The following is a 26,260-nucleotide window of genomic DNA, read 5'->3' as shown; positions in this document are numbered from 1 at the left end:
CCGGCCTGGTTCCGGCGGCAGGCGAGGGCTGCCCGCCACACTGCCTGTTAATAATCCCTGCCCCGCCCTTCGCGGGCTGCGGGTAGGTCCCCAGCTGAGGTGTCCGGGGCGCCGCCTGAGCCAAAACGGCGTTGAGGCCCCCGCCTGCCCGCGGCACTGCCTGCGCACAACTGCCGCAGCCGGAGGAGACGGGGAAGTTGGGAGCGAGCGGCGCTCCGGGTCGGGCCGAGCGGGGTCGCGCCGTTGAGACGGTGCTGGCGGAAGACGGTGAGGGTGGGGCGGGCAGGCGGGGGGGCCCGGGCAGAGAGGGGGGCCCGGCGGCGGCGGCGGTGGTGGCGGCGGCGGAGGAGGACGAGGAGGACCAGCAGCAGGAGCAGCAGCAGCAGCGCGGCCCGGTGCCGGCCGCTATGGACCAGTGCGTGACGGTGGAGCGGGAGCTGGAGAAGGTGCTGCAGAAGTTCTCGGGCTACGGGCAGCTCTGCGAGCGCAGCCTGGAAGAACTCATCCAGTACGCGGGCGGGCTGCGTCGGGAGATCCTCCAGACCGAGAGTACGTGGAGACCCCCCCGTTCCCCACCCCCCCTTCCCTCAGGAAACGGGCCCGGCTCCTTCCTCTGGGTTTAAAAGACCCACAACTTTGGGCCTTTGTGGACTGGGGGATCCCTCCGGGGAGACCCCCCCCTTCCAGGGAGAGCCCCCCCCCCCCCCCCCTCCCCCAGCCCCGGGGCTGAACAGCCCTTTCCCGGCCCCGGGGGGGCTGGTGGTGGTGGTCGTCGTGCTCAGCTTACTGTCCGGCCCCGGGCGCAGGGCCGGTCTCTGCGCGGGGGGAGCAGAGCTGGAGGCCTCCCCCCTCACCCCCCGGGAGTCGGAGTTTTGCGTGCGTTTCTGACAGAGAAAAGTTAAAAGGTAGGAACAGGTATCGGCCCTCGGGCCTTGTGTGGGCTGCTGAAGAGGAGCGTTTGTTCCCTATCAGCAGGTACGGCATGACCGTGGTCAGCGTGTTGGTACCTCCTGCGCCTTTATGTTGAGTTACAATGGGGTTAGTCAGCCCCAGGGGAAATAAACAGCAGGGCTGCCCTGTTTGCTCCCCCCCCCCTTTAATTCTTTACTTTTTCCTCCTAAGTCACTGTTGTTTTCTTTTGATGTGGCTAGGTTTGGAAGTGTTTTAGGGTAAAGCCACTCTTCAGCAGGAAGTAAACACGGCCTCCTGACTTGACTGTGTTTTACAGCTGATGTTGAGCACTTGCGCAGGCGGGCTAGATGGCCAAAGCGCACTATAAACATGAGATATTTAAACCTTGCGAAATCCCTGAGATGGAGGTAATGCAGTGTTTATCGATGGAGTGGGAGGGAGTGGTGAGACAGCTGAAGTGATTGACCCAAGGCCATGCAGGAAGTGAGTGATGGCTCAGGGATTAAAAATAGGAACTTGCAGTCTCCAGAGCCCAAACTTGAGAGCAAGCTGTGCTATTTCACTGCTTTGCAGAATCTGCTTTTGTTTGGTTCGGAGAAAAATGTGTTTGCAGTAGTCTTGTACAAATATGGGGGCAAAGCTCACTCACAAGTGCGCATAATTCCAGGAACATAAACATGAGTGTAGTAGAGTTGCCGTGTGTGTACACAGCAATTTCCATAGAGAGAAACACGGAACTGCACTTCTTGAGGCATTTATTTGGAACGAAGTAACATTTGGTCTTTTTGTCATTGTTTTGAGATGTGTTTCAATAAATCTATTTTATGCTGTTTAAAACAGTTTGGGCTTGCACGTTAAGGACAATCAATAAAATGCATGTCTTCACAAACAGATGCTAACCTTGCCTGGAAAGCTGCAGTGTGACCTTCGTGGTTGTACTGATCTTTGTAGGACTCTGTTGGGCTGTAAAGATTTGTCACTGAGAATCCTGTTGCAGGTCTGGAGCTTTTATTTACTTTTTGTAATAAAATTAAAAGGTTCCAGTGTGCAGTTCCTTCAGGGTCCTCCTTGGGTTTCCCTGCCAGCCTTGGCTTAACAGTTTTTGGGACTGTCCTGTGAAGGCCCTGGACGTACTTTTAGGACTTACCAAATAAGTAGTGATGCTGTCCCAGCAGAGTACACCCTAAATTGAGCTTTCTTTTAGTAAGCACTCTAGAATGAAGCCAATATGTTGCTAGTGCACTCTCAAACATCTGGGGAGTCTGTTCAGTTTTGGCATCTGAAAGTAAGGTGTCTTCATAGGTAGCAAAAAATTTTTTTTTCTTCCTTAACATGTTATTTATAATCTTCTAATAAGGACAAGTATTTGCAGCTTTTATGTACTGTACCCAGAGTGTTTTTGAAAATTGATGGAAGTGGAAGTAGTGAAACATCTTAATGTGGAGCTCTGTAATTCAGGGGTATGAACTGCAGAAATGTGCTTGTGTATATCATCTTGAAGGAAGAAAAGAAAAGAAAAATTTGACTGCTGAAGAAGAAGTTAATGCTGTAGGACAAGATGTATGAAAAGGCCTTAAACAGGCAGTGGATATAAAAAGGAAGCGGGTGGAGATAAAGAAACTGCTAGAAGCTGTTTCAACCTCTAAACTGGTTCTTTTTCTCCACACATACAGTCTCAAAATTTCTTGAGCTGCTTTCTTATTAAAGCAGAAGTACAGAACAGCCCTATGTGAAGGCTGTGAATAGGAAGAAAAAGTTTTTCTTTCTTCCCCTAATGTATCTTGCCTCCTGGAGTAGCTGAGGCATGATTGCATATTCCTGGACAGTATAAATGTGTCTGGCTGAGTAAACTTGGCTTTGGACTCTGTGTGTAGTGTCTGCTCTCTAATATATTTATTTATTTTTTTTAAATTGTGACTGTACACAATACAGGGATAAGCTGTCAGCTTTTGGGAGAGCTGTCTGCAGGCTTTCTTCTGCTGCTTTATTAGAAGAATCTCATTAATTAAAGTTGAAAGAGATGGGTGCAGAGGGAGAAACTTTTCTGTGATGACTTCGTTGGCTTTTCCTGTGTAGATGTTTTCATTGCTTTACTGTAGTTGATTTCTGCTACAGTAAGTGTTAGGGGCCAGTAATTCACTTTTTTGCTTGGGGTAAAAACAGTTATGCGTGTAAGCTGTTTGGGTTTTAGCTTAATAGCTTTTCTTGGGGGAAAAAAGGGCTATTAAGAGAGCATATTTTAATCTCTCTTTTTATTGGGGAATGAGTATTTCCATTTCGCTTGTTGCATAATTTCTGACTGATCATTTTGTCTTGGCGAAAGTCATGAGAGTTACTTAAGATCCTTCATGTGATTTTAAGTGTCTGTCATAAAAATTAAATAGCAACCCAGAAATAATGATTATTCTTGAAATAACTTTAGGAAGTGAACTTTATGTAGTACGCCCTATTAGCTGTTTGCCTGGGATGTGATCATTAGCTTCTTGGGACTGGAGGGAGAAAAAAATTTTTTTTTTTTCTTAAAAGCTATGGCTGTTGCAAAATTGTTATTAAAGCTTCCTCAGCCAGGGCTTGTGGGGTTGAATAGGAGCTATTTACTTTTCTAAAGACAAGCTGGTTTTAGTATGTAACAACAGAAGGTTGTTGTCACTGTTGACATCAGCAAGTCAGGAGTTAGGATGCATGAAGGAAGGTATCTAGAATAAGTGGCTGGTAAATTATGACTTACCCCTTAGGATTACAGCTTTTTTCTGGATTTCCTTTGCTCTCTGAGGGATGCTGTTAAGGGTACACTGACAGTTTGCTTTGGGTCTCAGGTTGCTGGTCCTGCAGCAGCAGTTTGATGCACCTGCATTTTGCTTTCCATGAAATACCAGAAAATGGACTCTTAATGTGACGTTGAAACCGAAGGGGTGTTGAAATATGAAATGAGAAAGGAACAAACTTTATGGAAAATGTGGTTGCTTTTTAAATCTTTCTTCTAAAGAGATATTTTGCAGGGGTTATTTTTTCACATGAAGGGTTTGGATCCGGAATGTTAGGGAAGTGTTTCTGGGCTGCTGTCCTGCTTAAATTAGACTTCCCATGGAGTTGAAGGTTAAGTTTGTGTCCTTAAAGGAAAAATTCTTCATGTAGAATGAAATTTGAGGAAGTAGAGGCCTTCAGAGAATCAAAAGCTGGAAGAAAGGGCTGGAATAAAGCACAAAAAAGTAATTTTTTTCCAGCTGAAGCTACCGAGTGATACTTGAGTCCAGGCATGAAGGTTGTAAACTGTGAAGTGTGGTGATGTGGTCAGGGGTTTGTAAACCTTTTGTATTTATTGTTTTGCCTGCAGGTCATACAGCATTGCAGCTGTTGGTTGGACATCAGTTTAAAAATGTCAGTTTCTAGATAATAAATCTTAAAACAAGAATGAGTGGATCTGATGTCTGCAGTTGGGTCTGTTACAGGTTGCTTCTCGTCTGTTGAGAATCGGAGACTGGTTGGCTAAACTGTTTAGAGCTGTTTCCACAAGCTGGGAAGCAAGTTGCATAGATCTCAAATGCAAGCAGGGTCTGATACAAGTGGGTAGCTTGCGGGACAAGAATGAATTGGGCTCTTATTAACCCAAATTTTGCTTGCACCTTTTTGAAGTTAAACATGATGTTCTGACCTATCTTCTGGTAACTGTCTAAAAGAAAACTGATCCTATAGCAGGTTCTGTAGCTTAATATTATAGCCTGTGAGATTTGTGGATTGGGGTGTTTCTTTGAGATGTATTTAGTAATCAGACACATGAGAACTGTCCATTAATTTTTTAAACTGCTGCACTTGTTCAGTGTTACTGTTCACCCAACTGGATTCCTGATTCCATGGGTGAACCATGTCCTGTACGTCTTCCTTCATTTAAACTGATCTAGCTTTGCAAATACTCTCTAGCTTGCTTTTCTTTCTTTTAATACCATTTATTGTTTTTATATGTTGTTGCATATGAAGAGATTTAATATTATGATTTGTTTGTAACAAAACTAGTAATTTTCCTCTGTCTTGTCTAGATCAAGATGGAGACTTGTCGGGGACAATTTCACTTGTTATGACACAGTGTTGTAAAAGAATAAAAGACACAGTTCAAAAACTGGCCTCTGATCATAAAGACATTCACAGCAGCGTATCCCGAGTTGGAAAAGCCATTGATAAGGTATTTATATTGTGGTTTGATTGTGTTATTGCATATATTCTGTGATGTGTACTCTGCTTTACAAAATTTGGATTTATACTACAATTAATTAATTCTTCCTGTCAACTACAGAAGCCTAGGCTTGGGGCAGAGGCAACACAGCAGGGTGGGTGTACAGTACTTGGTTTCAGAACTCATGGCATACAGAGTATTCCTTCTGGGGCAGTTCAGATCTCTTAGTTTCATAGAGAACGTGCCCTATAGATATTATTAGATTTAGTAATAGTGTGTGTTATATCAGTTTAGCTAAATGTTTGTTTCAATATCTGTCTCAATAAAAAAAATACTGGGGTTTATATATATGTATATTGTATTTCTATTTAATTGTTAGTAGCAAATAACTCAAAATGGTATTTTGTTCTAGAAGACTATAAACCAGAATTTTTTAAGACATTTTGTATGTATTTCAGGTGTATTGTCAGTTCTTAGGGCTTAATTTTATAACATGCGGTGTTCTAACAGTGTTCTTAATGTGAGTAAATTTAGCTTCTCATAGTATCTGCGCCTATGCCATAACAAATAATAAGATAGGGTGGCATATCTTTGAAGCTTTGCGTATGAGACATTTTCATATGAAATCCAGGTTCAAGAATAACTGGGATCCAAGTATATTTTTGTAGGTAGATATTAACAATTCTTTGAATTGATGCTAAAACTCCTTTTTTGCAGTAAGTGGTGCCGTATGTATACTTTCAGGCTGTGCTTTTCTCCATCTGTATGTTCTTTCACATAAGGTAGTCCTGTATGCAAGGAGTCTTTCAGCTGCTTTTTTGGATATTCCTAAGTGATAGTTTCATATTAGAATATGCTTATGTTGATGGGTCTAAACATTTGGTTTGACATACACCTTATAATCTTACTCAGAAGGACACTAGTAAGTAAGTTTTCATGTGGACAAAGACATTTGCAGCATTACGAAATACTCATTCATCCCTTGGGAGTCTCATTTAAAATTTGTTTAGTAATGATAATCTGTTAAAGGATAAATTAACAGTAGTGCTTTGAAGCAGCGAAGTACACAATACTGTATTATTGGGCAGTACATCTGTGCAATTTATATTTTTTTACTTATATCTATGACTGATAATCATGGAGAGCTCAAACTTTGTACTAATAGCTTTAATGCAAGCGTCACTGTTATCCAAAGCTTAAGGATGCATCTGTCTCTAATCCTTGCTGCTGCATCTAAACCAATTAACTAGAGTAAAATTCCATCCTTATTACTGGCTTGAAGCCTGAAATAAATTTGTGTAATCTTGTCCTAAGTTTCAAACTTTTCTATTCTACTTTAGCAAGTGGACTTTGTATAGATAAGCTTTCAGGTTTGGCTATACCTTTTTCATTTATATGCTCTGAAATAGAGCAGCTCTAGGTCATGTATAGAGGGTGTGAATATTCAATGGAAATTGGTGGTACTATTTCTTAGAAGCCAAAGAAAGCAACACTTGAAATCTTAATGAAGTTTAGGCTTGAGTCTAATCCCCAAATAGCTGTTTCAGTTGTCGTGTGCATAGTTTTCCCAATGTTGTTTCTGTCCTGCTGTTTCATCTACTATTCTTATTTGAAAAAGGATAGCTGTAAATAAAAAAGTTTTTTACTTTCAAGTGTGTGGTTTTGTAAAACAGTAGAAAGGATACCAGTTTGCTCTGTGCCTGCTGAGTGTCAGAAAGGCTGTTTCAGTGAGGTGTTCAAAAATTAGCTCAACGTGCTGTATTCAGTGTGCTTATTCTGCTGCACTTTCAATCTTGTTTAGTGTCTGTGGTGTTTACAGCAAAAACCTAGAAGCAGTGGGAACTGCAGGAGCGTACCCAGTTCTGCTCATAACGAGGGATGTGTTTCTGTGAAGTCCAGAGCATCGGTTAGAATTGTCTCCTTAAATAAGAACTTTGTTGGACCTTTTTAAATGTGGGTAGTTTTAATTTTATTAGTTTTCACTGACTGTAGTATTTTAAAGGAACTACTTTAAAAATGTACCATGTAGTCTTGGCCTGCTTGTCAGATGAATATGTGTAATGTTTAAATCCAGGTGGAATTGAATTCTTCCCTGGACATATATATATACACACATATATAATGCGATTTCCCTGTGCTGCTGGAGTATATGCTTGAAACCTGCCAACAAAGTCTTTGTTGGCATGGGAGTCCCATAACCTGTTGAAATTGCCCTCCCCCCATCCCTTCACTATAATATACTTAAGCTTAAACCAGAAGAAGTAATTAAGTGTAATTGGTGTAGTGAATTGATTCTCCACACATTCTGTGCAAAATACTGCTGCTTCCTAAACAAATGCTCATTAGAATTTAAAGAAGCACAGCCCTTGCCCTGATTCATGAGATTTGAATTTTGTTTCTGTTGCATGTAAATCATCATTTATTTTATAGATGGATTAACATCTCTAGAACAATGCTTATGGTCTTCCTAGCTGTATATGCTCAGGCACAGATAAATGTTACTCATTATTTTATTGCCTGACTTGAGATTAGGAAACATGCTAATATTGGTACCAATTTTGTGATGCATCCAAATGACAGCTGTTGTTACAGCTGTTGATTGTACACTCAACAAGCTTCCTACTTGACAAACTTGGATTTTGAAAAAACTTGCTGTATTATCTGCTTGTGGCAAATTTCAGGTTAATTTTTTTTTTTTTTTTTCCCCTAGTGTTGAGGCAGGGTTATATCTATATGTAAAGTTTAGTCTGGTTGGTTTTTAAGCTAGTGTATTCATTGCTTATGGGCGTGCATGGGACCTAGATTGGTCTACCTGCAGAGTTCACTCTGAGAACAGAAGCTCCTAAGCATTTGAAAAACAAGTCCAAGTTAGGAATCACGTTAAAGTCTGAAATGCCAGTATTTTGTGTGTTGCTTTTAGTTAGTTCCTGGAAAGTTTTTCTAATAAGCTAAACCTTTTTTCCTAGTAGTTCTACATGGATTGCATACTTCTGATCCATTAAGGGTTACCCTTTCTTCCAAAGAGTATTTTGCCCTTTGAAAGGAAATGTTTGTGTCCATTTTTTTTCTAGCATTTCTAGCGTTTGCTCTGCTTCCAGAACTCAGGTCAGTGTTGCTCAGCAAGTTGTTTTCTGGTAGCTCACTCATCAGTCTCCCTGTAAATCAATCAACTCTTCTGGAATGATTTGAAATCATCTCAAAGCATGTTTGATGGGGGTAGTAAATGTTTTTGTTCTAGCAGCAATCTGTTGTGAGTACTGGTTAAATGCTTTCATTGAGGAGAGTAAGTGGAGTAAATGGTAGCTCTTTCCATTTTCCCCCTGAATTTTAAGCCTCTTTTTGAAGGGCCGGCATTTTAATCCAATCTTTGTTTTGGGAAAGCAAACTTTTACCCTAAGTTAGTGTTTGCTTCATTTAAAAACTTAAATTCAGTAAAGGTTTTTAGTTTGTTTTTAGTTTGTTTGTGTATAATTTAATTATGTTACTGTGAAGAATGGGGCTGCATAAATATAGTCTTTGCAAGTTGAGCTCTATCTTATGAACAAATGAATTCAACAGAGAAGGTAAACAAATGTCTTTGTATTCTGGGTCTGAATTCAGAAGAAGGGAGAAGTGCACAAAATAATCTCAACTGGGAAACTGAGGAATAAAACTGGCCTTAATCATAATTTTTTTCATATCGTGTTGTTATTAATAACATGAGAGGTTGTGTGTTTATTAAAGTGGTCCATCTTGTGTGTGTGTGTGTGTGTGAATCTTGAAGTCCTCAGATGCTAGCAGTTCCCCGTAATGTACTTTACATTGTTATCATCGGTATATTTAGCACATAATAGCCTACATTTTAGTGCTAGGCTTACTAGTTAGGCTTTTAAAAGATTTGTTTCTTCAGAATATTAACTGACACTTCGAAGCTAAAGCCTGAAAAGTACAAAATAATCTTCCTGGAGTTTGTAACTTACAGAATTTATTTCAACTTTTGAAATCTTATTAAAACCCACATGCTATCAGTTAGCATACTGTTAGCATTTAGAAAGCAAAACTGGGTGATGTGTAGTCACCAGCATGTCACGCATGCATGACAGTTATGAAATATGTGAGCCAAAGGCAAGCACTAATTTCTTCTGACATGTGACAGTCACTCACTGTAATATGTGCAGTCAGTTCTTGAAGTTCCTCAGGACCCAGAAAAGGCAGAGCTGTAGAATCCCACGTATAATAAAGACGTCAAAAATGTTTGGTGTGGTTTATTTTTTTTTTTTTAAAGAAGTTACTGAAGTGAGAACCTGGTGAAGTCTGAGTTGAGTGGAGAATGGCTGAGGGGGGAGAAAAAAAACTTGAGGTCCTCAGTTTACAGCTCATCTAGGTTGATAAGACTTATCATTGTCACCTTTTGTGGAACTTAAAAAAACATCTAATTTACAGTGGAGTTTTGAAAAGTTTCTCAAGGCTCATAGTTTGTTGTTTCAGAACAAAATGTGGATTTTGTGAAGGAACTAATAAGGTAAGTGGCTTTACCACCTGTGCCCTCAAGCAATGAGAAGGATGTGACAACTTTTAAGGCATAAGTTCAGCTGTAATGGCTGGGAACTGGCCAGAAGAATAGAGTTTCTTCTTACAGGGTTGTTATGTTTGCTAGCACTTGAAATTGCATGAAGAGTAACTTAAAGTTGATTGTTTTTATATTACTGGTGATCCTGCTCCGGAATCTTAAGTAACAAAAGCAAGCTTGTGGGTTCTTAATACTGCTTCTGATACTTCCTTAATGCATTGTCAATGGAATTGTTACCTGCTAGTGGTGTTTGGACAGTGATATCAGAATCCACCATGGTGGTGAACCTTAAAGGCTTCAAAGGGTTGGCACAATTAAGAACAGTATTTAGTTTTCAAGATGCTTAAGTTTTTTCAAGGTACAGCTTAAAGACGAGCAGCATGACAAGGAGTTCATAGGTTAAGAGACCCAAGTGAAAATGTTGCTAAATGTGAGACTTGGAATCGGTGGCAATAACTTAAATGCTCATCTTGCTCCATCACCCACCTCTGAAAGATGAAAGAGACAATTGGCTAGCCTAAGGTTTTACTGAAAGTTTGCGAAGAGACCTGAATGAAGTGGTTTTGAAGGCGGCGCACATGCAGGGATGAGAAGGCAGCCCCTTTCTCTTGATGACACAGAGCAGCATCGAAGGAGATGTGGAGGTGGCTGATGAAGGACATTAATAAGTTGCGAATAAAAGGAAGACACACTATGAAGCTGAGCTGTGCAGGGTACTCGAAGATCGCTCGTGCCGGCTTTGTGTTACTTGCTCTGCCTGCCTTGGCAGAAGCATGGATTTGTGCTAGGTCGCTGTTCCTGTATTGCGCAGGGGTGTCGATTCTCACAGGGCTGCAGCTGAAGCACTGCTATTTTCACTAAAGTTCTGATTTCTGAAGTCATCAGATCAGGCAGCAAGCAATGCACTGACTTCTAGACTCTGTTCCTTTTGCAAGAGATTTGATTTAAGCAATGGGTGAGGATTTTATGAAAATTAACCCGTCTGCCCCAATCATAAAACATGTTAGCAGTTAAAATCCTGTTTAATATCTTGGATTAGAGAAGCATTGCTCTCCCACTGCCAGGAGGCACGATGCCAAGCAGTGCCAAGTGTTACTGAAGAGTCACTGTGACAATATTTTTACTTATTCCTGGAATATGTCTGTAGGCCACTGGCCTAAAAATACACGGCAGTAGGACCATCGGGGTTAGATCTGTAAAAGATCTCTCATCTTCAAAGCTCATCCTGTTGCTGGGATGTTGAGGTCTTCAGAGATTTGAATTTCATTGTTCTTGGGGGGGGCGGGGCGGGCGCGGGGGAAGTGACATTTTCGTTTTTCAGAATTGTCTGCCCTGCCAGCTACGTACAAAGAAAAAAATGAGTTAAAGCTTTTACTTCTAATTTGGTGCACTGTAGTGACAGTGATGCATTGGTATGCTATTTTGATTCTAGTGTAGGTGATTTAGTTTTCTGTTCTCTATGCATTTTCAGTTTTCACATATGGCAAAAGCGTTTTCTGCAGATCCTTCCTTCAAAAACACATCATGGTCTGGAAATCCTTTATTAGTTAACTAGATTTCCAATTTGCTAGCTAGACTTGTAATGTCAGTGTAATTCTGTATAATGAATAGTACTCAGACTTGAAATGAGTCCTTGAACTTGAACAAGCCAAATAATTTTTTCTCTCCTGTACACAGGACATAATGAAAACAACTGACAGATACTTTTCACTTTAAACAGGAGGTAACTGAGGGCCAACTGAGTAATAGGCAGAAGACATCAGGGTGGAGATATAGGTGCCCTGTGTAACTAAAGAAAAATTACGTGGGATGATTTGTTCTAGCCTATTGACTGTTAATTTGTACATTTCAGAATTTTGACTCTGACATCAGCAGTGTGGGGATCGATGGGTGCTGGCAGGCTGACAGCCAGCGAATCCTCAATGAGGTGATGGTGGAGCACTTCTTCCGTCAGGGGATGCTGGATGTAGCTGAGGAACTTTGTCAGGTAATGATAAGTGTGGATGTTTAATGTTATCCACCGTGGAGAGTTGTGCTTCGTGTTTGTGTCCTTATTTGAATGTTCCAGGTGAATATTTAAACTGTCAGAAAAACAGTGGTTTAATCCTGTTGTTTCTTATGCTTTAACTAAAAACTGCCCTTTTTTTCCCCCCCCCTCAGGAATCTGGTCTATCAATAGATCAAAGTCAAAAAGAACCATTTGTGGAGTTAAATCGAATATTGGAAGCATTAAAAGTGAGAGTTTTGAGACCTGCACTAGAGTGAGTCTACTCAGTTTTTCCTGCCTTTTTTTGAACACTTTTAACAAATCCTTAGTTTTTCACATCAAGTATTGTCTTTAGTATATTTTGACGTGTCCCCGTTTGTCCTTTGCGAGCTCTAGTTACTGAATGAATCCCTTCCTGGTTTTGTCCCCTCTGTGTCCCTTCCTATGGGCAGTCCTTAACTAAGGGTCTCTTTCTTTGATTTAAGAATTAACTTGAATAATTTGTGATGCTGATTTAAAGTTTTGGGAAGAAACATCGCTTGGAGAAACAGTTGTGTGCCATGACAATACCTAGTCTTACAGTGAATCGGTAGTGAACCTTATTTTAAAAGGTCCAGTTATGAAGGGGACCAGGACTTACAAAAGGTGTTGTGGACCACCAAGTCTTTTTAGGTTCATGAAGCCTTTGGAGTGAGCAGAAATTGACTCAGGATCGAAGTTCTTGCTTTTCCTCAAGTCACTCTCCCTTTCCAGATAAGGAACCACAGAGTAGGAAGAGGGAGTGAAAGGATAGGTGTGTGCTTTGCTGCTGCCAGGTAGCTGTTGATTAATGCTGGGTGAGAGGTGAGTTGCTGCTGGGAGCCTGGACTGACAGTGAGATCTGTTAGTGAGATTTCTTCTGAACAAACCAATTCAGTTAATGCAAGTCAGTGGATAATGCTGAATGCTCAGGTGAAAACCAAGTCTGGGAGTATCTGAGATCTATCAATCAACCTCAGACCAGCATAGTTCCTTGACCTTACAACATTAGATGTGTAAGCTGGTGCTAAGAGTGACAGTGAGGAGGAAAGGTGATGAAATGTCTCATGAGCTACTGCTTTATGATTTACAGTAGTGGGTATGTAACTGCACAGTACCATTTCTGAATAGCTTTTATTTTAAAAATAAGACAACCCCAAACAAATCCTCAGCCTGGGTTTTCTTTTTTTTCTTCCTTTTTTGCAAGTTGCAAGAACTTTGGTAGGCTTAGGTTGGTCTCAGAAGTAAAGAAAACAAAAAAACCCAACACAAAACCCCAAAAACAAACAAAAAGACCCTAAACCAGCTTTGAAGTGATATTTTAAAAATAGAAACAATGAAACCAAAGCAAATTCAAAATTTCTGTGTTTCATTCCAGAGCATAATTCATATACTTAAGATACCTAAGTATAGTTTTATATTAGCAAAGGTTTTCTTTTCCGTTTAACGTGAACCAAAGCAGGTATGTCAATTCAGAGCTTATTGGCATCTAAACCAAGTGCAGAGATACTCTGATATTCAAATTGTGGTGTTCATAAACTAAATCCTGGATTATGCCTCAGGGTCATGTGGAGTTTGACCTAAATAGTTGGTCTTTGAATGTAGTTGCTCAGGTGGTTTATTGCTATTGAACTGGCTAATTGCAGGGAAGCAATACTGAAATGCCTGGTGTCACCACTGAAACAGGATTTATTGTCAGCTACACCACGTATTCTTGTAGTTCAAGTAGTAACATAGCTGTTGTGAAAAATACTCTCAGAGGAACAGTAACTTGCTTTTAATGTCAATTCACTTGAAGTCACTACATTCATTTTAGTTGCAGTTTGCTAGGCCTTATGCCTTACTTACTGCTCCTCAGTTGTATCTTGTAGTTCCTGCAATGTGTTAAATATTTTCCAAACAAAGGAGAAGGCATGGTCCTTCAAAGGAGCTCTTATTACGAGGACAGCTGAATGGACACAGAATAGGGTGTATTGTTAGCAGTTTATATGCTGGTCTCCCTCCCCCACCCTCTCTCATTTTTAAATAATGTTTATTCTGTTTAAACTCTTCAGTGCAAAAGCTGTCTGCTTCTCTTTGTATGCTGGGTCCTTATTTATAGTGAAGCCTATGTAAAAAACATGGTGGCTAGTGAGGATGATCAAAATGTGGCAAATTTACACAGTTTAGGGGGTAACCAGTGTCTTAAATGCCCAGGTATCACACAGAACTGCTGACACTAGTGAAGATATTTCCCATATTATTTCCTAGGAGACTTGGGTGTTCAGGAGAAGGGATAGAAACCGCTCCTGGAGGGACTGCCGTTGTGTGAGAGGGGCTTGGAGGGGTGGCGCTGTGCTCTTTGGGTGAAAAGCCGATGAATGGCTAAAACTTGCATTAGTAAAAACAGCTTTAGGGGTGCATAAAAGCAATTCCAAACTGGCCCATTCTAGGGTTAGGCTACTGACAGTGGTGTTGAAGCAGAAAGAGGTATTTCACAAGGATAATTAATTACAGCCTCACAAACCAGGAAGGGGAGGATAGCAGGGTTTACTCATGCAAAATTGCGGAAGGTTGGGATGAAAACAATAACCAGTCTCTCTGGCTCTGTCAGTGCTCGGCTTAAGTCAGTGTTGGAAATGAAGCAAACATGGGTGGCTCCTGGTCACTGCTATGGAAAAGGAGCTGTCGGGTGGACTTCTTGAAAATATTTTCAAGGCCCTGCTGTGGCTATAGAGGAAAAGTTAGTATTTATATCTGATTTTTTTTAAAAAAAAAAGACCCTAACATTAGTTTTTTCAGATTTTCTTACTAATATATATTCTAACATGTAAAAATACTATACTTCAGAATTAAACATAGTATGACTGGCCATACCATTTTTCTTTTTTTATGCGGTGTGTAACGTGACTTTGTAGATGGCCAGCCTGGCCCTGCACCCTAAACTGTGTAATCTTTACCTCCACAGGATCCTGTTAATTTCCAGTGACTCTTCTCATTGTGCTTTGGTGATGGGGGAGGGAAATCTGTAGGTTCTTTCTGGGCAGATTCTGGCCCTTGTGAGCTCAGGTGGGTCTCCATGTGAAGGTCTGGTGGGAATGACTTGCAGGTTCAAAGCTTTTGACTGTAATCTCCTAGGGAAGAGATACTGTCTTCTATCTGTAAAGCAGCAAGGTGCGCAGGTCCTGGTATTTGCTGGGACCTTTGGGGTATGGTTTAAATTTAATTTAAACTTTGCTAGGCTTTGTGAAATTCATTTTAACTAAATTCCATGTGGGAGCTAGAAGAGAGCTCTGTGTACCTGTGGTTTGAATGGTATAATGTAAACTTCAAAAAATTCAGATGGATTTGAGTCTTGAAAGTGAAAACACTCTGAAAGTATTATTTTGAGAGGAGGCAGGAAGATAGGCGCTGCAATTACTAATGGTATTGGACAGTGGTGGAGAATATGTGGGTTGAATGTTTTAAACCTCACTTGCTGGGTTTTTGTCTTTCCATTGGAAGTAGGAACAGCATGTGCTAGACCAAACACCTCAGGCCTTGCTTCTGTGGCTGCTTTCTTCTGATACAAATCTGTGCTGCCACTCAAAGAGCTAAAAATGGAAAGCCTGCCTAAAAGCTAATTTGGAAAAAATAGACTTGATCTCAGCAAGATGGAGTACCGCAAGAAGCAAATATTGGCAGGGAGAGGATGAAGGCTTTTTTGATGCAATACAGATTAATACCTTATTAATGGGACTGTGGACTAGTCTTATTTTTATTGAGAACAGGTTTTTGTCTTTTAGCTGCTTATTAGGCTATCACTGTTAACTTCAGGCTCTTGTTTTCTTAGTTGCGAGTGAGCTTTATTGCCACTGTACCTGACTTAAACCATGGACTGTGGTCATAAAACAAACTCAACAAAAGACACACACACACCCCCCAAACCAACCCAACCCAACCACCCACCCATCGTTACCCTTCCCTCCCAGTGGAGCTTACAGTGTTGACAGTTTTCTGAGGCTGCTCATCTGAAACTGCTTGAAATTAGGAACAGTAGGGCTCGTTCTTAGTTCAAAGGCTGCATTTTTCACTGTTTCCTACTGAAAAGTTACTGCTGTCATTACAAAGGCTTGCCAGTAAAGTCAGACTCCTGACACTTTCACCACAACAAATTGAAAGTAGATACTTGCTCATTAACACTGCATCTTAATGTAGAAGGCTAACTTGCATTGGAAAGCTTTACCAGTGCTGTAAGAACGCTTAATTTTCTTATTTTAGTATTGGTTGAAAAGAACAGAAGCCTCGCATACCCTTTCTTTTTAAGGAATGGAGGCTACCTCAGTTCGTTGCTGAAAAGTGAAAAGCTCTTTGCATAATGGGGCCCCCACAGTGAAAATGGTATAACTAATTAACGCTAATGAGAAACAGATGTACTGAAGAACATTGTAACTTGAAGTTCTTAAGAGAAAGATTGGATTGGCTTAGGCATGACTGAATTAAGGAATAAAAACCAAAAACCCAAATCCAAACCCAACCCACAAAAACGCAAGAAAGGGATGGAGAAGATCTAAATAATAAAGTAACGTTTTATGAAATGTGTTGAAAATTCCAGTTCACTTTACTTGTTGTGTGTTCAAGAATTCTTATATGTTATTTAGGAGCCACATATTAGTGTTGTCGTGGTAAATGAGACCCAGAAAGTGAGGAATATTTTTATTGTCCAAGTTGAAAATGACACCAAAGGCAAAGTTTAAACAGGGTAAAGTGTGATAATTAAACTGATTTCCCTTCCCCCTATCCCCTATTTTAAGGTCTTGATAATGTCTTATTTTTGAGGCCCCCATAGATGCACTTACCCTCTCCAGGGCAACGCACATATGCAAATAAACATAGTGGCTTAGAGAAAATGTTTGAATGGAGAAGCTGGAAAATATGTTCTTGAAAGGCTTGGTCAAACTTCTTCAACATGCAGCTGAAGACTATCTGTAATTGTTAAGATTGAGTGGTATTAATCCAAATACAGTAGATTCTAGCTATTTCTGTCTTATATTGTGCCTAATTCAGTCTTTCCTTCCAGCCAGTGGGTGCTGGAATTTTGCAGAGGTTAACCTGTACAGCAGCATCAGAAATACCATCATTCACATGTTGTGCACCCTGTGGTAGCTCCGTTACTTGTAAAGGGTCTTGCCATTTTCCATGCTCTGTATAGCCTCTGAGAAGTTCAGGGAACAGGCATATTCTCCTTGAAATAGAGGGTTGATAATTGTAATAATTTCATATGGTGTAGGCTGACATTTATTACCCTTGTGTGTGTCACATCCGTCCTATTGTACCTCCTTGTTTCTTCTAGGTGGGCGGTATCCAACAGAGAAATGCTTATGGCACAGAATAGTTCGTTGGAATTTAAACTACACAGATTATATTTCATTAGTTTATTGATGGGTGGAACAGCAAATCAAAGAGAAGCACTTCAGTATGCGAAAAACTTCCAGCCTTTTGCCCTAAATCATCAGAAAGGTAAGTGTTTTGTCTTATTAAGGGGATTTAAAGCACCTTGATGTGGCACCTTGTAGTAAAATACAAGTCATGTTCCAAATGTGGTTTACTCCATTATTTTTGTTTTGTTAGAGGCTTCTTATTTTTTTCTTAAACGTGTATAACCTGAACACTTAGAATTTGAATTAACTCCTTTGTTTGCTTTTGTGTTTTTTTTTGTTAAAGAGGGCACAAAATTATATTTTAATATGTCTGTGCATTTGCTTAAATGTAGGGGTTTGCCTCTTTAAATAATACATAGATTACATCTAGAATAGGTCTGCTGCCAGGGTAAAGTGTTAAAAATGCACGGAAGTGTTCTTGGTATAGTCATCTGCTATTTTCAGCTGCGTGGGGTAATACAAAGAGAAATGAAACTTCTGAAAAATTTGTAATACATGAGTTAAGTGAACCATCCCAAACTGAATGCAGTAAAGCCTAATGATTAGGGTACTGTGTTTGTCAGAAAGCTTAAAGAAAAGTAAAACTGTTCAAAGGAAAATTAACCGGCAGCATGGTGTGCTTGTAAGGGGCAGATGACACCCCCACCCCCCCATCTGTCCATAGCCTGTGGACATCTGTCCTGTGATGGCTATAACTGTATTTTGTGAAGGTGAGGATGTGTATTATTAATTTGGTATGTCTGCCTGTTTTCTATGTAAAAGCTAAACCTGTAGATACTAGCTTTCATTTGTAGTGTAAAATAACTAATTGTTCCTGATCCCTTGCAGATATTCAGGTTCTGATGGGCAGCCTGGTGTATCTGCGGCAAGGTATTGAGAACTCTCCGTACGTTCATCTGTTAGATGCAAACCAGTGGGCGGACATCTGTGATATCTTTACAAGAGATGCCTGCGCTCTTCTGGGTCTGTCAGTTGAATCACCTCTCAGTGTTAGGTATGCTGGTTTTCACTTACACAGTGTTTTGGTTTCTGTTTCTTGTTCAGGACAAAATAAATGGCTTTTGAGAAGTAGTCTCATCTAGCGTCTATTAAATAAAGAGTACAGTTACAATTGGCCCTAACAAGATTTGGAAAGATTAGAAATCGGAGGTTCTTGTGTGCTCTGCTTTATTCTGCACCTTGGCAGTTCAAGAGGAAGCATTTGTGGATGGTATTTGGCTTCCATAGTTTAGGCACTGCTGTGAAAGATGAGGATGGCAATCAGCCAGACTTTGCCCCACAGCAAGTGTATGAAAACTGTCCCTGCTGTTTAACTGAAAAATACCCAAAACTGTGGCTGTGATTCTGTTGGCATTTGATCATCTTGGGTTTTAATCCACACATTACTTTACCTGTCTTCTCCTTAGAAGAATGCTTATGAGTTATGTAGTGATTTCAGCTGCTAAAATTTTTTGCTGGACCTCATTTACAAAGAAGAGAGGCACTTTAAAGCTCAGTAGCTAATCTGACAAAATGCAAATCTGTAGGAGGCTGTTGGAAGTGTGAAGAAAAAAACCCAACCTAATCTCCTTCTAGCTACTCTGAAGATAAAACAGATTAGCTGATGTTTAGCCTTTGGATGTCAATTCCCCCCAATACGCTAACGTGATGTTCTCATTTTCATTTCAGAGATTAAGTAAAAAAATCATATGTATCTTTCTAGGCTAGATTTGGTACTTAGCATAAGCTTCATTACCTCTTCTTTTTTTGTGTTTTTTTGTTGTTTGTTTTGTTTGGCTTTTTTATTGTTTACATTTTATTATTACTAGACTTCTGTGCTTAGTTTAGAGTTCTTAAATTGTCAAACCTTCTGCTTCTCCTGTTTGCACCTCTGTCACAAAATACAACAGAAGCAACAAAGGGAGCACTTTCAGATTGTCTTTCTACAACAAACATTACAAATTTCAGTTTGTAGGTTTTAAAGATACCTAAAGGTTCTGTCTCTTTTTTGTTTTTCGTCTTTTTCCTGTTTCAGTCAAACTAACAGCAGCCCTTTACATTTTAATTGCTCACACACTGACGCTGCAATGGGATTTTCAGTGCAAAGAGCTGAGAGATTTTCAGTGAAGTTGGATAATCCCTGTTAGTGATGTTTGGATTGGTTGGGTGCTTGTTTTGTGCCTGGTGTGAAATCAGTTGCACTGAAATATATTTACTGTATAGGTGGTATCGATATTCTTGTCATAAATGAGACTGTTCTAAACTGGTGTGACCTTTGAGTGCTGCAAATCCTTTAGAAATTAAACCAGCTTGAAGTTAAATCCCTGCTGTAAAATATATTACTTTCTAGAATGTGAGTAGCGATCCCTTTTTTTTAAGGCTGATTTGGCTTCTCCAGTATTTATCTAATCCTGTACAGGCCTTGTGGTCCGAGTTACTGAGTAGAGTCAGTGGGAGGACTCTTGGTGTATTAAGGAGGTTGCAGTTCAGGGCCTTGGAGGACTACAGGACACCATTTGAATTTACTATTTACTTCAGTTGTTATACTCTTAAAGGGCTCTTCCGGAGATGTTTTCAGACAGAACCATTAAAGCCTTAATGCTTTTATTTCTACAAATACTATTTGTCTAAACTTTCCACATGGTTTACACAAGTTACACTCAGGGCCAAAATAATCAAAAAGCAAAGCGTAAGGATTAAAATAGCCAGTTGAAGGTGAGGAATATGTTTTTGTTTTGTTTTTTTTTTATAGCTTAGGCAAGAGATCCATAGGTTTCAGGCACGTCTCTCCCTCCTAAGTAAACTAGCCAGAATGTTCCTGCAGAAACATGAAAACAAAGTATCTGGAGGGGCACAGTGGAGAGGAAAGTCATGACTTCTGTAGATAATAAAATTTGCACAAATAGTAAAATAATCTGCCAAAAAAACAGAGCTGGTCAAATCCTGTTTCTGTTGCTACTGATTTCCAGGCCTATATTATTGCCATGAGATTTAAATCCATCAAAACATCTGTTGATTTGTGGAAACTCAGTGTCATACTTTCTTTTGTAATGTAGTAAAATATTTCAAAATAATGTGGTAAGTTCTGGTAATGGGTGACTCCCAGAGCAGGCTGAACTGTTGGGACACTGACTTTGGTCAGTTCTATACTGACATTCTTGTTACAGGCTGTGGTTTTCCTTCCTTTGCTTGCTTTCCAATGTTTTTTTCTACATTTCTTTTCTTGAATTAAGGCAAAGGTGGAAAGACATGTTTCTTTACATGGTAATTGCATATAATTAAAGGTTTATGGGTTGTGTGTGTGTTACATGGAAACTCTTAAGCTGCATGTACTCTTCCATGATTGAGAGCAACTACCTGTATAAGCTAACATGACATCTTCCTCCTGTACAGCTCAAAATTAAAGTTGGTGGTACAGAAAATCAATTCATTATAAGACTCGGAGCAGGGTTTAACAGTAGTTTTCAGTCTAGAATACAGTACGTAAGGGCCCTAGCCTAAGACACAGAGTAACTGAAAACGTGCCCTAAAACTCCTTCTTGTTATACTTGAAGGGAGCTTAGAAGTACAGACAAGAACTGAATGAAGTAGTACAACATTCTTGTGTCCCAGTTAACATTTAAAGTAGAAATACAAAAAAAAGCTGGTTTCCAGACAGGCACCTTACGTTAACATTTCCTTTTTCTGCAGTTTTTCAGCAGGTTGTGTAGCATTACCAGCTCTAATTAATATCAAGGCAGTTATTGAACAAAGGCAATGCACGGGTGTTTGGAACCAGAAGGATGAGCTACCGGTGAGTTGATGCTGAGCTATCCCAGGGCAGATTTCTAATGGCAGATGCTGTTTTCAGGTTTCTTTTGCACTGAATGTTAAGGGTGTTAGATGTGGCCACCAGCTCTGGGGCTCGGGGCTTCCTACTATGCAGAGACCCTGGGGGTCTCCATCCCAGCCCAACGGGTGTACCTGCTGCTTTCCTGTTTGTAGGTTCAACCAGTAGCAAAGCTGTACATGAATTACAAACACTCGCCCACGCACACACACAAAGGACGCTGATACGACTGGCTGCACAGGCTACCACAGATGAGGCGTTGCCTTCAGCAGCACCCATATACAGGACTGGCATAGAACATAAGTGTAGACAGCCAAGATCCCGTCGTCCTCTTTGGCTGGTAAAGATTAAAATTCACTGGTGAAAGCACACACCCCCCCCACTCTAGATTCACAAGCAAAATGCATGCTCATGAACCCTCAAATACTGGCATGGCCCTTCTGGCCCCTTTTATATCCCTTTCTGGCCATTCTTCCTCAATCCCCTTTCCTTGCACTTTCCTCCTGCAGTTCATATAGTTCTACTGACCCCTTCTCCTCAGAGACCCTCAGTTTTGCATTCTGACCTGTTGCAAAGTCCAGGTTTTGTTGCAGTTTCTTCATGACCTATCAGTTAGTCTGACTGGCAAGGTTGGTTTTTATTGTCTCTGTTATGCTTGTCAGGTTTGTGTATCTTGGTTTTGTTTCCTGCTCCCCCCTTTCACCTGTTACCCCTTTTTGCATTGAAAAGGTTTTTGATCAAATGACCTTAACAAAACAGATGCTCTCACCTTCTGCTTAACCTTATAGTGAATGTATGAGATGTTTCTATATAACTGGAAGGGCAATGCATCCCACTGAGTAACATTAACTTTCTCTAGCTAAGCTTGAGTTCTGTCCATGGGCTGCTTTGCATTGATGCTTTGTCAGGCAGATAGGAGATGAAAAAATTAGTGCTACATCTGGGGACACAGGAACTGAATTGGTCTGAATCCAGTGCGTTATGTTTCCAGCCCAACTTATTTGTATCAGTTGAAATAAAGTTCAGTTGTTATGAAACCCCAGTTTCTCTTTATAGCTGTTATTACGTGTGGGCAGCTCTCCAGTGGCCTGCTCCTGATTTGGAAAGAAAACCTATTTAGTGCGAACTGGTCGTGAACTGAGTTAGCCTCTTTGATTGTAGCTGGAAGAGATTTATTTATAGTGTAAGCATGTGTGTTGAGTTTCTCCTGGCTATGATTTCTGTAACACTGAGAGTGTAACCTCCAAGTGTGACAGATTCATGCCCTGTGTCCAGACAAGAATGATTAGCTCGGGAGCATTTGGGAATGATTGCTGTCAGATGCAGATCAGTTAATAATATGTACATTCATCCTTGCATAGACCTTGTTTAGACCCCTCTAAACTGAAGGGTTTCTAGTGTGTACTGCTAAGGCAGTATGGGGATGGGCAGCCTTATTTTGATCATGCAGAGACAGAGATTAAGTAGCGTGATAAGATTATGTTGTCAGATTTTATTGAAGGTTAAACATGTCAAAATTCAGTACTGGTCAGAACGAGTTGCTTCCAGTACAGAAGCTGTGATTTTTTGCAGTTCTCAGTCGATTCCTGAAGTTACAGATCTGTTCTTATCTGTAAGATGTCCCTTCCTGAAATCATTTTATCCTGATGGCAAAAGCTGCGCTGTACCAGTGTCTTCTGTGTTGGTACTGAAAACTAATTATTCTGATACATTTTGTTATTGACACGACATGTAGGTGTTGGGAGAGTCTTTCAATAAGCTATAGAACATTAACATAATCCAAGAGTTTTTCTTCACAACACCCCTCCTACCCCCCCCCCCCCCCCCCCCCCCAATAAGATCTGTTTTGTGAACCACTCTGGAAATCACTGGCTAGGAAATACGGAAAGTCTTGTTGGGTCATCAGCTCAGTTTGCCTGCCAGGGCATAGATCTGCACTAAAATATCCACTTGTTCCTTGGCAGAATACTCTGCTGCTTTGGGGATGGGGAGAAGCAACATAAATCACCATTTTAGGATCACAATTAAGTATTTTTGGCTGGGGAATTGTCAGGCATGCACACAATAGGTTTTGCTGCCTTCATGGCTGAATTGTGAAATCCGTTAAGTAAAGGCCATGACCAAAAGGGATAATTGTCTGGAAATGTAGTTTCCCAAGATAAATTGCTATGTAAATTTCTTTCACAGATTGAAGTGGACCTTGGTAAAAAGTGCTGGTATCATTCGATATTTGCCTGTCCCATTCTTCGTCAGCAAACAACAGATAATAATCCACCTATGAAGTTAGTCTGTGGTCATATTATATCAAGAGATGCTCTGAATAAAATGTTTAATGGCAGCAAGTAAGTACCATTCTTTTATTTCAAGCAACATACAGACAAGGACAAATCTTAAGACTTGAATACTGTGTTTTGGGGAAACTGAGTCCATAATTGGTGGAAGGTTGTTAATCCTGGAGAATGACTTGAAAGCCAGATAAAGCTGGGTTGATGCACTGGAGAAAAGCGTAGTAAACCCTCTGATGTTGTAGATAGTGAGATTAAGTGAAGGAATGCAATGAGCAAAATAATTTTCCAAGTTTTAAGTACCGTTGTGTTGTCTTAACTTCAAAACAGAGGCTTTTACGCACACAGGTTTTTTTGTTGGGAGAAAGGTTAGTAATGCATGAAACATCCCTTAAAAATAACCTCTGGGGGAAATAAGGCTTAGTAACTGAGGAGTTAGTTGAATTATCACTGTGGAAATACTCCTTAGATATCAGTGGGGTGCCTACAGGCTGTTGGGAAGGAGGAAATGGGATAGAATGAGCTATACAGATTTACTGGAGGAAGAACCAGTGGTAATTTGGACTGAACATATGCAGCTTCAGTGGAGGCTGTCAGCTTAATTTAGAGCCGTAAGTTGTTCTGTAAAATCCAGTGTGAAAATAAGGGATGCCATGAATGAAAATGTCAAGTGATGTTTACAATTTTTGCCCTGTTAGAAAAGCCTACAGGTATGCCTTCGTGGGTGACTGTAGACATTTAAGTCAGTAAACTTGCTGTTGCATTATTTCTGTACCTGATTGCTTACTCCTGGTGCATTCATTGATCAGCTTTAGTGACAGCACAGCTCTGACAATATTAACCTGGGGGGGTAGGGCAGGGGGCGAGGACAAAGGTCCAAACATAGAGATGGGGAAGAATGGATCAGTGCTAGAAGAAATATTGTAAGCAGGTAGAATCATATCAGCAGAGACCTCAGCAAGGAAGCCAGGCTGACCTCTTCAGTCATAGGCTGCAGGAGCTGATTTAGGTGGGTTGTAAAAATCAGGGCATTTTGGGAATCAGACAGTAAACTGCACTGGATACCGAGGAAGTCAAAATGCAAGCTACTAGCCTATTTTAAAATGACTAAATGCAATAAACTAATTCAGAAGTAGAAATAATAAATTAATCCTGAAGAGTAATTTCTTTAATAATTCGAGGGGTGTGTGGGTGAAAGGTGAGGAAGAATATAAATAGAAGAAAAAGCATGGTAAGGTCTCTTACAGCTGCTAAAAGTGACTTTTAATGGAGCCAAGTAAAGCACTACAGTTTAAGAGTAATTTGATGCTATGGGGAGGGGGAAAAGTGGAAGGACTGTCAGTGCAAACTGGATACATTTAATGCTCAGTTGTCGCATGTTACCACTATTGTAACACGTTGTCTTTGTCCCCAGATTAAAATGCCCCTATTGTCCGATGGAACAGAGCCCTGGAGATGCGAAACAGATATTTTTCTGAAGAAAAGTTTCATTATGCAGTTTGTAAGTGACACTCTGGATTTCAGGTGCATTTCAGGAGAATTAAAACACACTTGTTCCGTTTTATGCAGCAGACTGAGGACTCCTATGTTTGTATAAGCTAATGCTACAGAAACTTTGCCAACATTTAGTATATACATACCAAGTGGAAATGCTACAGAAATATTATTACCATAGGGCTTTACTATACTCTTGGTCTCCATACCTGATCAAGTTACTACACCAGCAGTTGTCATTCAATGCAGGTTTTTGTACTTAACTATATGGTGACTTTTGACTTTTTACTTTTTAAAAGCAGAAATTGATCACCCCCATTTGTTTAATATTTTTCCTGCTATTATTCTATCATTCTATTGATAACTGTCACCTTAGAGAATGTTTGTGGAAAAAGTTTTATTTCCTGTAATGTGTACATAATTAAAGGTAAATACTTCAGAAAAAAAAGTTTGATAAATCAAATAGTGGTTATAAAACTAATTTGTATTTTTTTCGCTGAAAAAGCTGTGATATATTCTGAGTTTCTTTCAAACATTTTTTTCAACTTTTACATAGAATTCAAAATAAATGTGCATATATATAAAGTATATAAAATATATAGCCCCAAGGGGCTACCTGTTAAAATCCATCGCTAATTTATAAGGGTGATGTGTGGCTAAATTACTACTGGAGCAGAGAGGGAATAGGAAATCCTGTTCCTTTGGTTTCACCATCAAGAAGTGGTTGTGTAAGAGAACATTCAATAAATTCTGAAGTGGAAACGCTTTTAGCCGATGACATTTGTTCTCTGGCCTTTGTAGTCATGTTCTTTGAACTTTGTATTCAGGATTAGGCTATAAATGTCATGTTGCTGTATAGTTTAATAGTCATTATAGTGTGCTATTTATAAACAGTTATCAAAACCAAATAAATTGTAGAAGTATTCATTGTTAAATGGGGGAAAAGCATGTTCTGATGCAATCTACTGATCATGACTCTGCACTTGGCAGAACTGGGCCCTACATCAGATATTAGGAGGTAGCAAGTTTCCTGTAGCTTGAGAACACTTTGCTTCTAGCCTTGTTTTTGTAGTAGAATATTGCTGCCATTGCCACTTTTTCTGCTAAATTTGTCATATTGTTGACTAGGTAAATTTGTACTCATAAACGAGATGTAGATCATGGCAGTTCAATCTTTTCTAGTGTGCATATATTTGTATTTATTGCACTGTCCTATAGTAGGGCAAGCAGCCATAAGGCATGCAAAGCTACATGTAAAATTATATTTCTGTATTGTGTAGTTAAAAAAAACAACCCCCAAGCTTATATGGTTGAATACTGACACACTGGTTGAATGCACTAGCACAATGCACTACAGAGAAGACCGTCTTTGAGAAATCTACACCTTTTGAATTTGTATGTCACCTGACTTGAGAGACTGAGTTGGACTCTTACCGGATCAGTGACAACGGACAACCCTAAAGAGACATTAAAAGGAGCAAGTCAAGACACACAAATTTTAAACTTTAAATGTGTTTGATACATGTGAAAAATACAGGTGTGTGATTTTCTGCAAAAAAATTGTATTCACACTGAGTTCAAAACAGCCGCGTTACCAGATGGTAAAATCAACAATAAACGGGTGAGGATATTATTTTCCA

General features: G+C 40.1%; 1 protein-coding gene across 1 annotated transcript; it reads left to right on the top strand.

Moving 5' to 3' along the window:
- Positions 1-118: 118 nt before the first annotated feature.
- On the top strand, positions 119-26,260 carry RMND5A (required for meiotic nuclear division 5 homolog A). The gene is made up of 9 exons (XM_080400463.1): positions 119-549; positions 4,947-5,089; positions 11,482-11,616; positions 11,790-11,890; positions 16,946-17,112; positions 17,862-18,027; positions 20,703-20,805; positions 23,029-23,183; positions 24,541-26,260. The coding sequence occupies exons 1-9, from the start codon at positions 408-410 to the stop codon at positions 24,602-24,604; spliced, it is 1,176 nt and encodes a 391-aa protein (XP_080256589.1). The 5' UTR covers positions 119-407; the 3' UTR covers positions 24,605-26,260.

This window comes from Falco punctatus, assembly GCF_963210335.1.
Source record: "Falco punctatus genome assembly, chromosome: 1".
Lineage (NCBI taxonomy): Eukaryota > Metazoa > Chordata > Aves > Falconiformes > Falconidae > Falco > Falco punctatus.
Note: the sequence above shows the minus strand (reverse complement) of the source record. Positions and strands in the feature narration are given on the sequence as shown.

Coding starts and splice junctions, on each gene's coding strand:
- RMND5A (XM_080400463.1), top strand. CDS start 408: ATGGACCAGTGCGTGACGGTGGAGCGGGAGCTGGAGAAGGTGCTGCAG. Junction 11,891..16,945: donor GTTTTGAGACCTGCACTAGA/GTGAGTCTACTC, acceptor TGTTTCTTCTAG/GTGGGCGGTATCCAACAGAG. Junction 20,806..23,028: donor ACCAGAAGGATGAGCTACCG/GTGAGTTGATGC, acceptor TTTCTTTCACAG/ATTGAAGTGGACCTTGGTAA.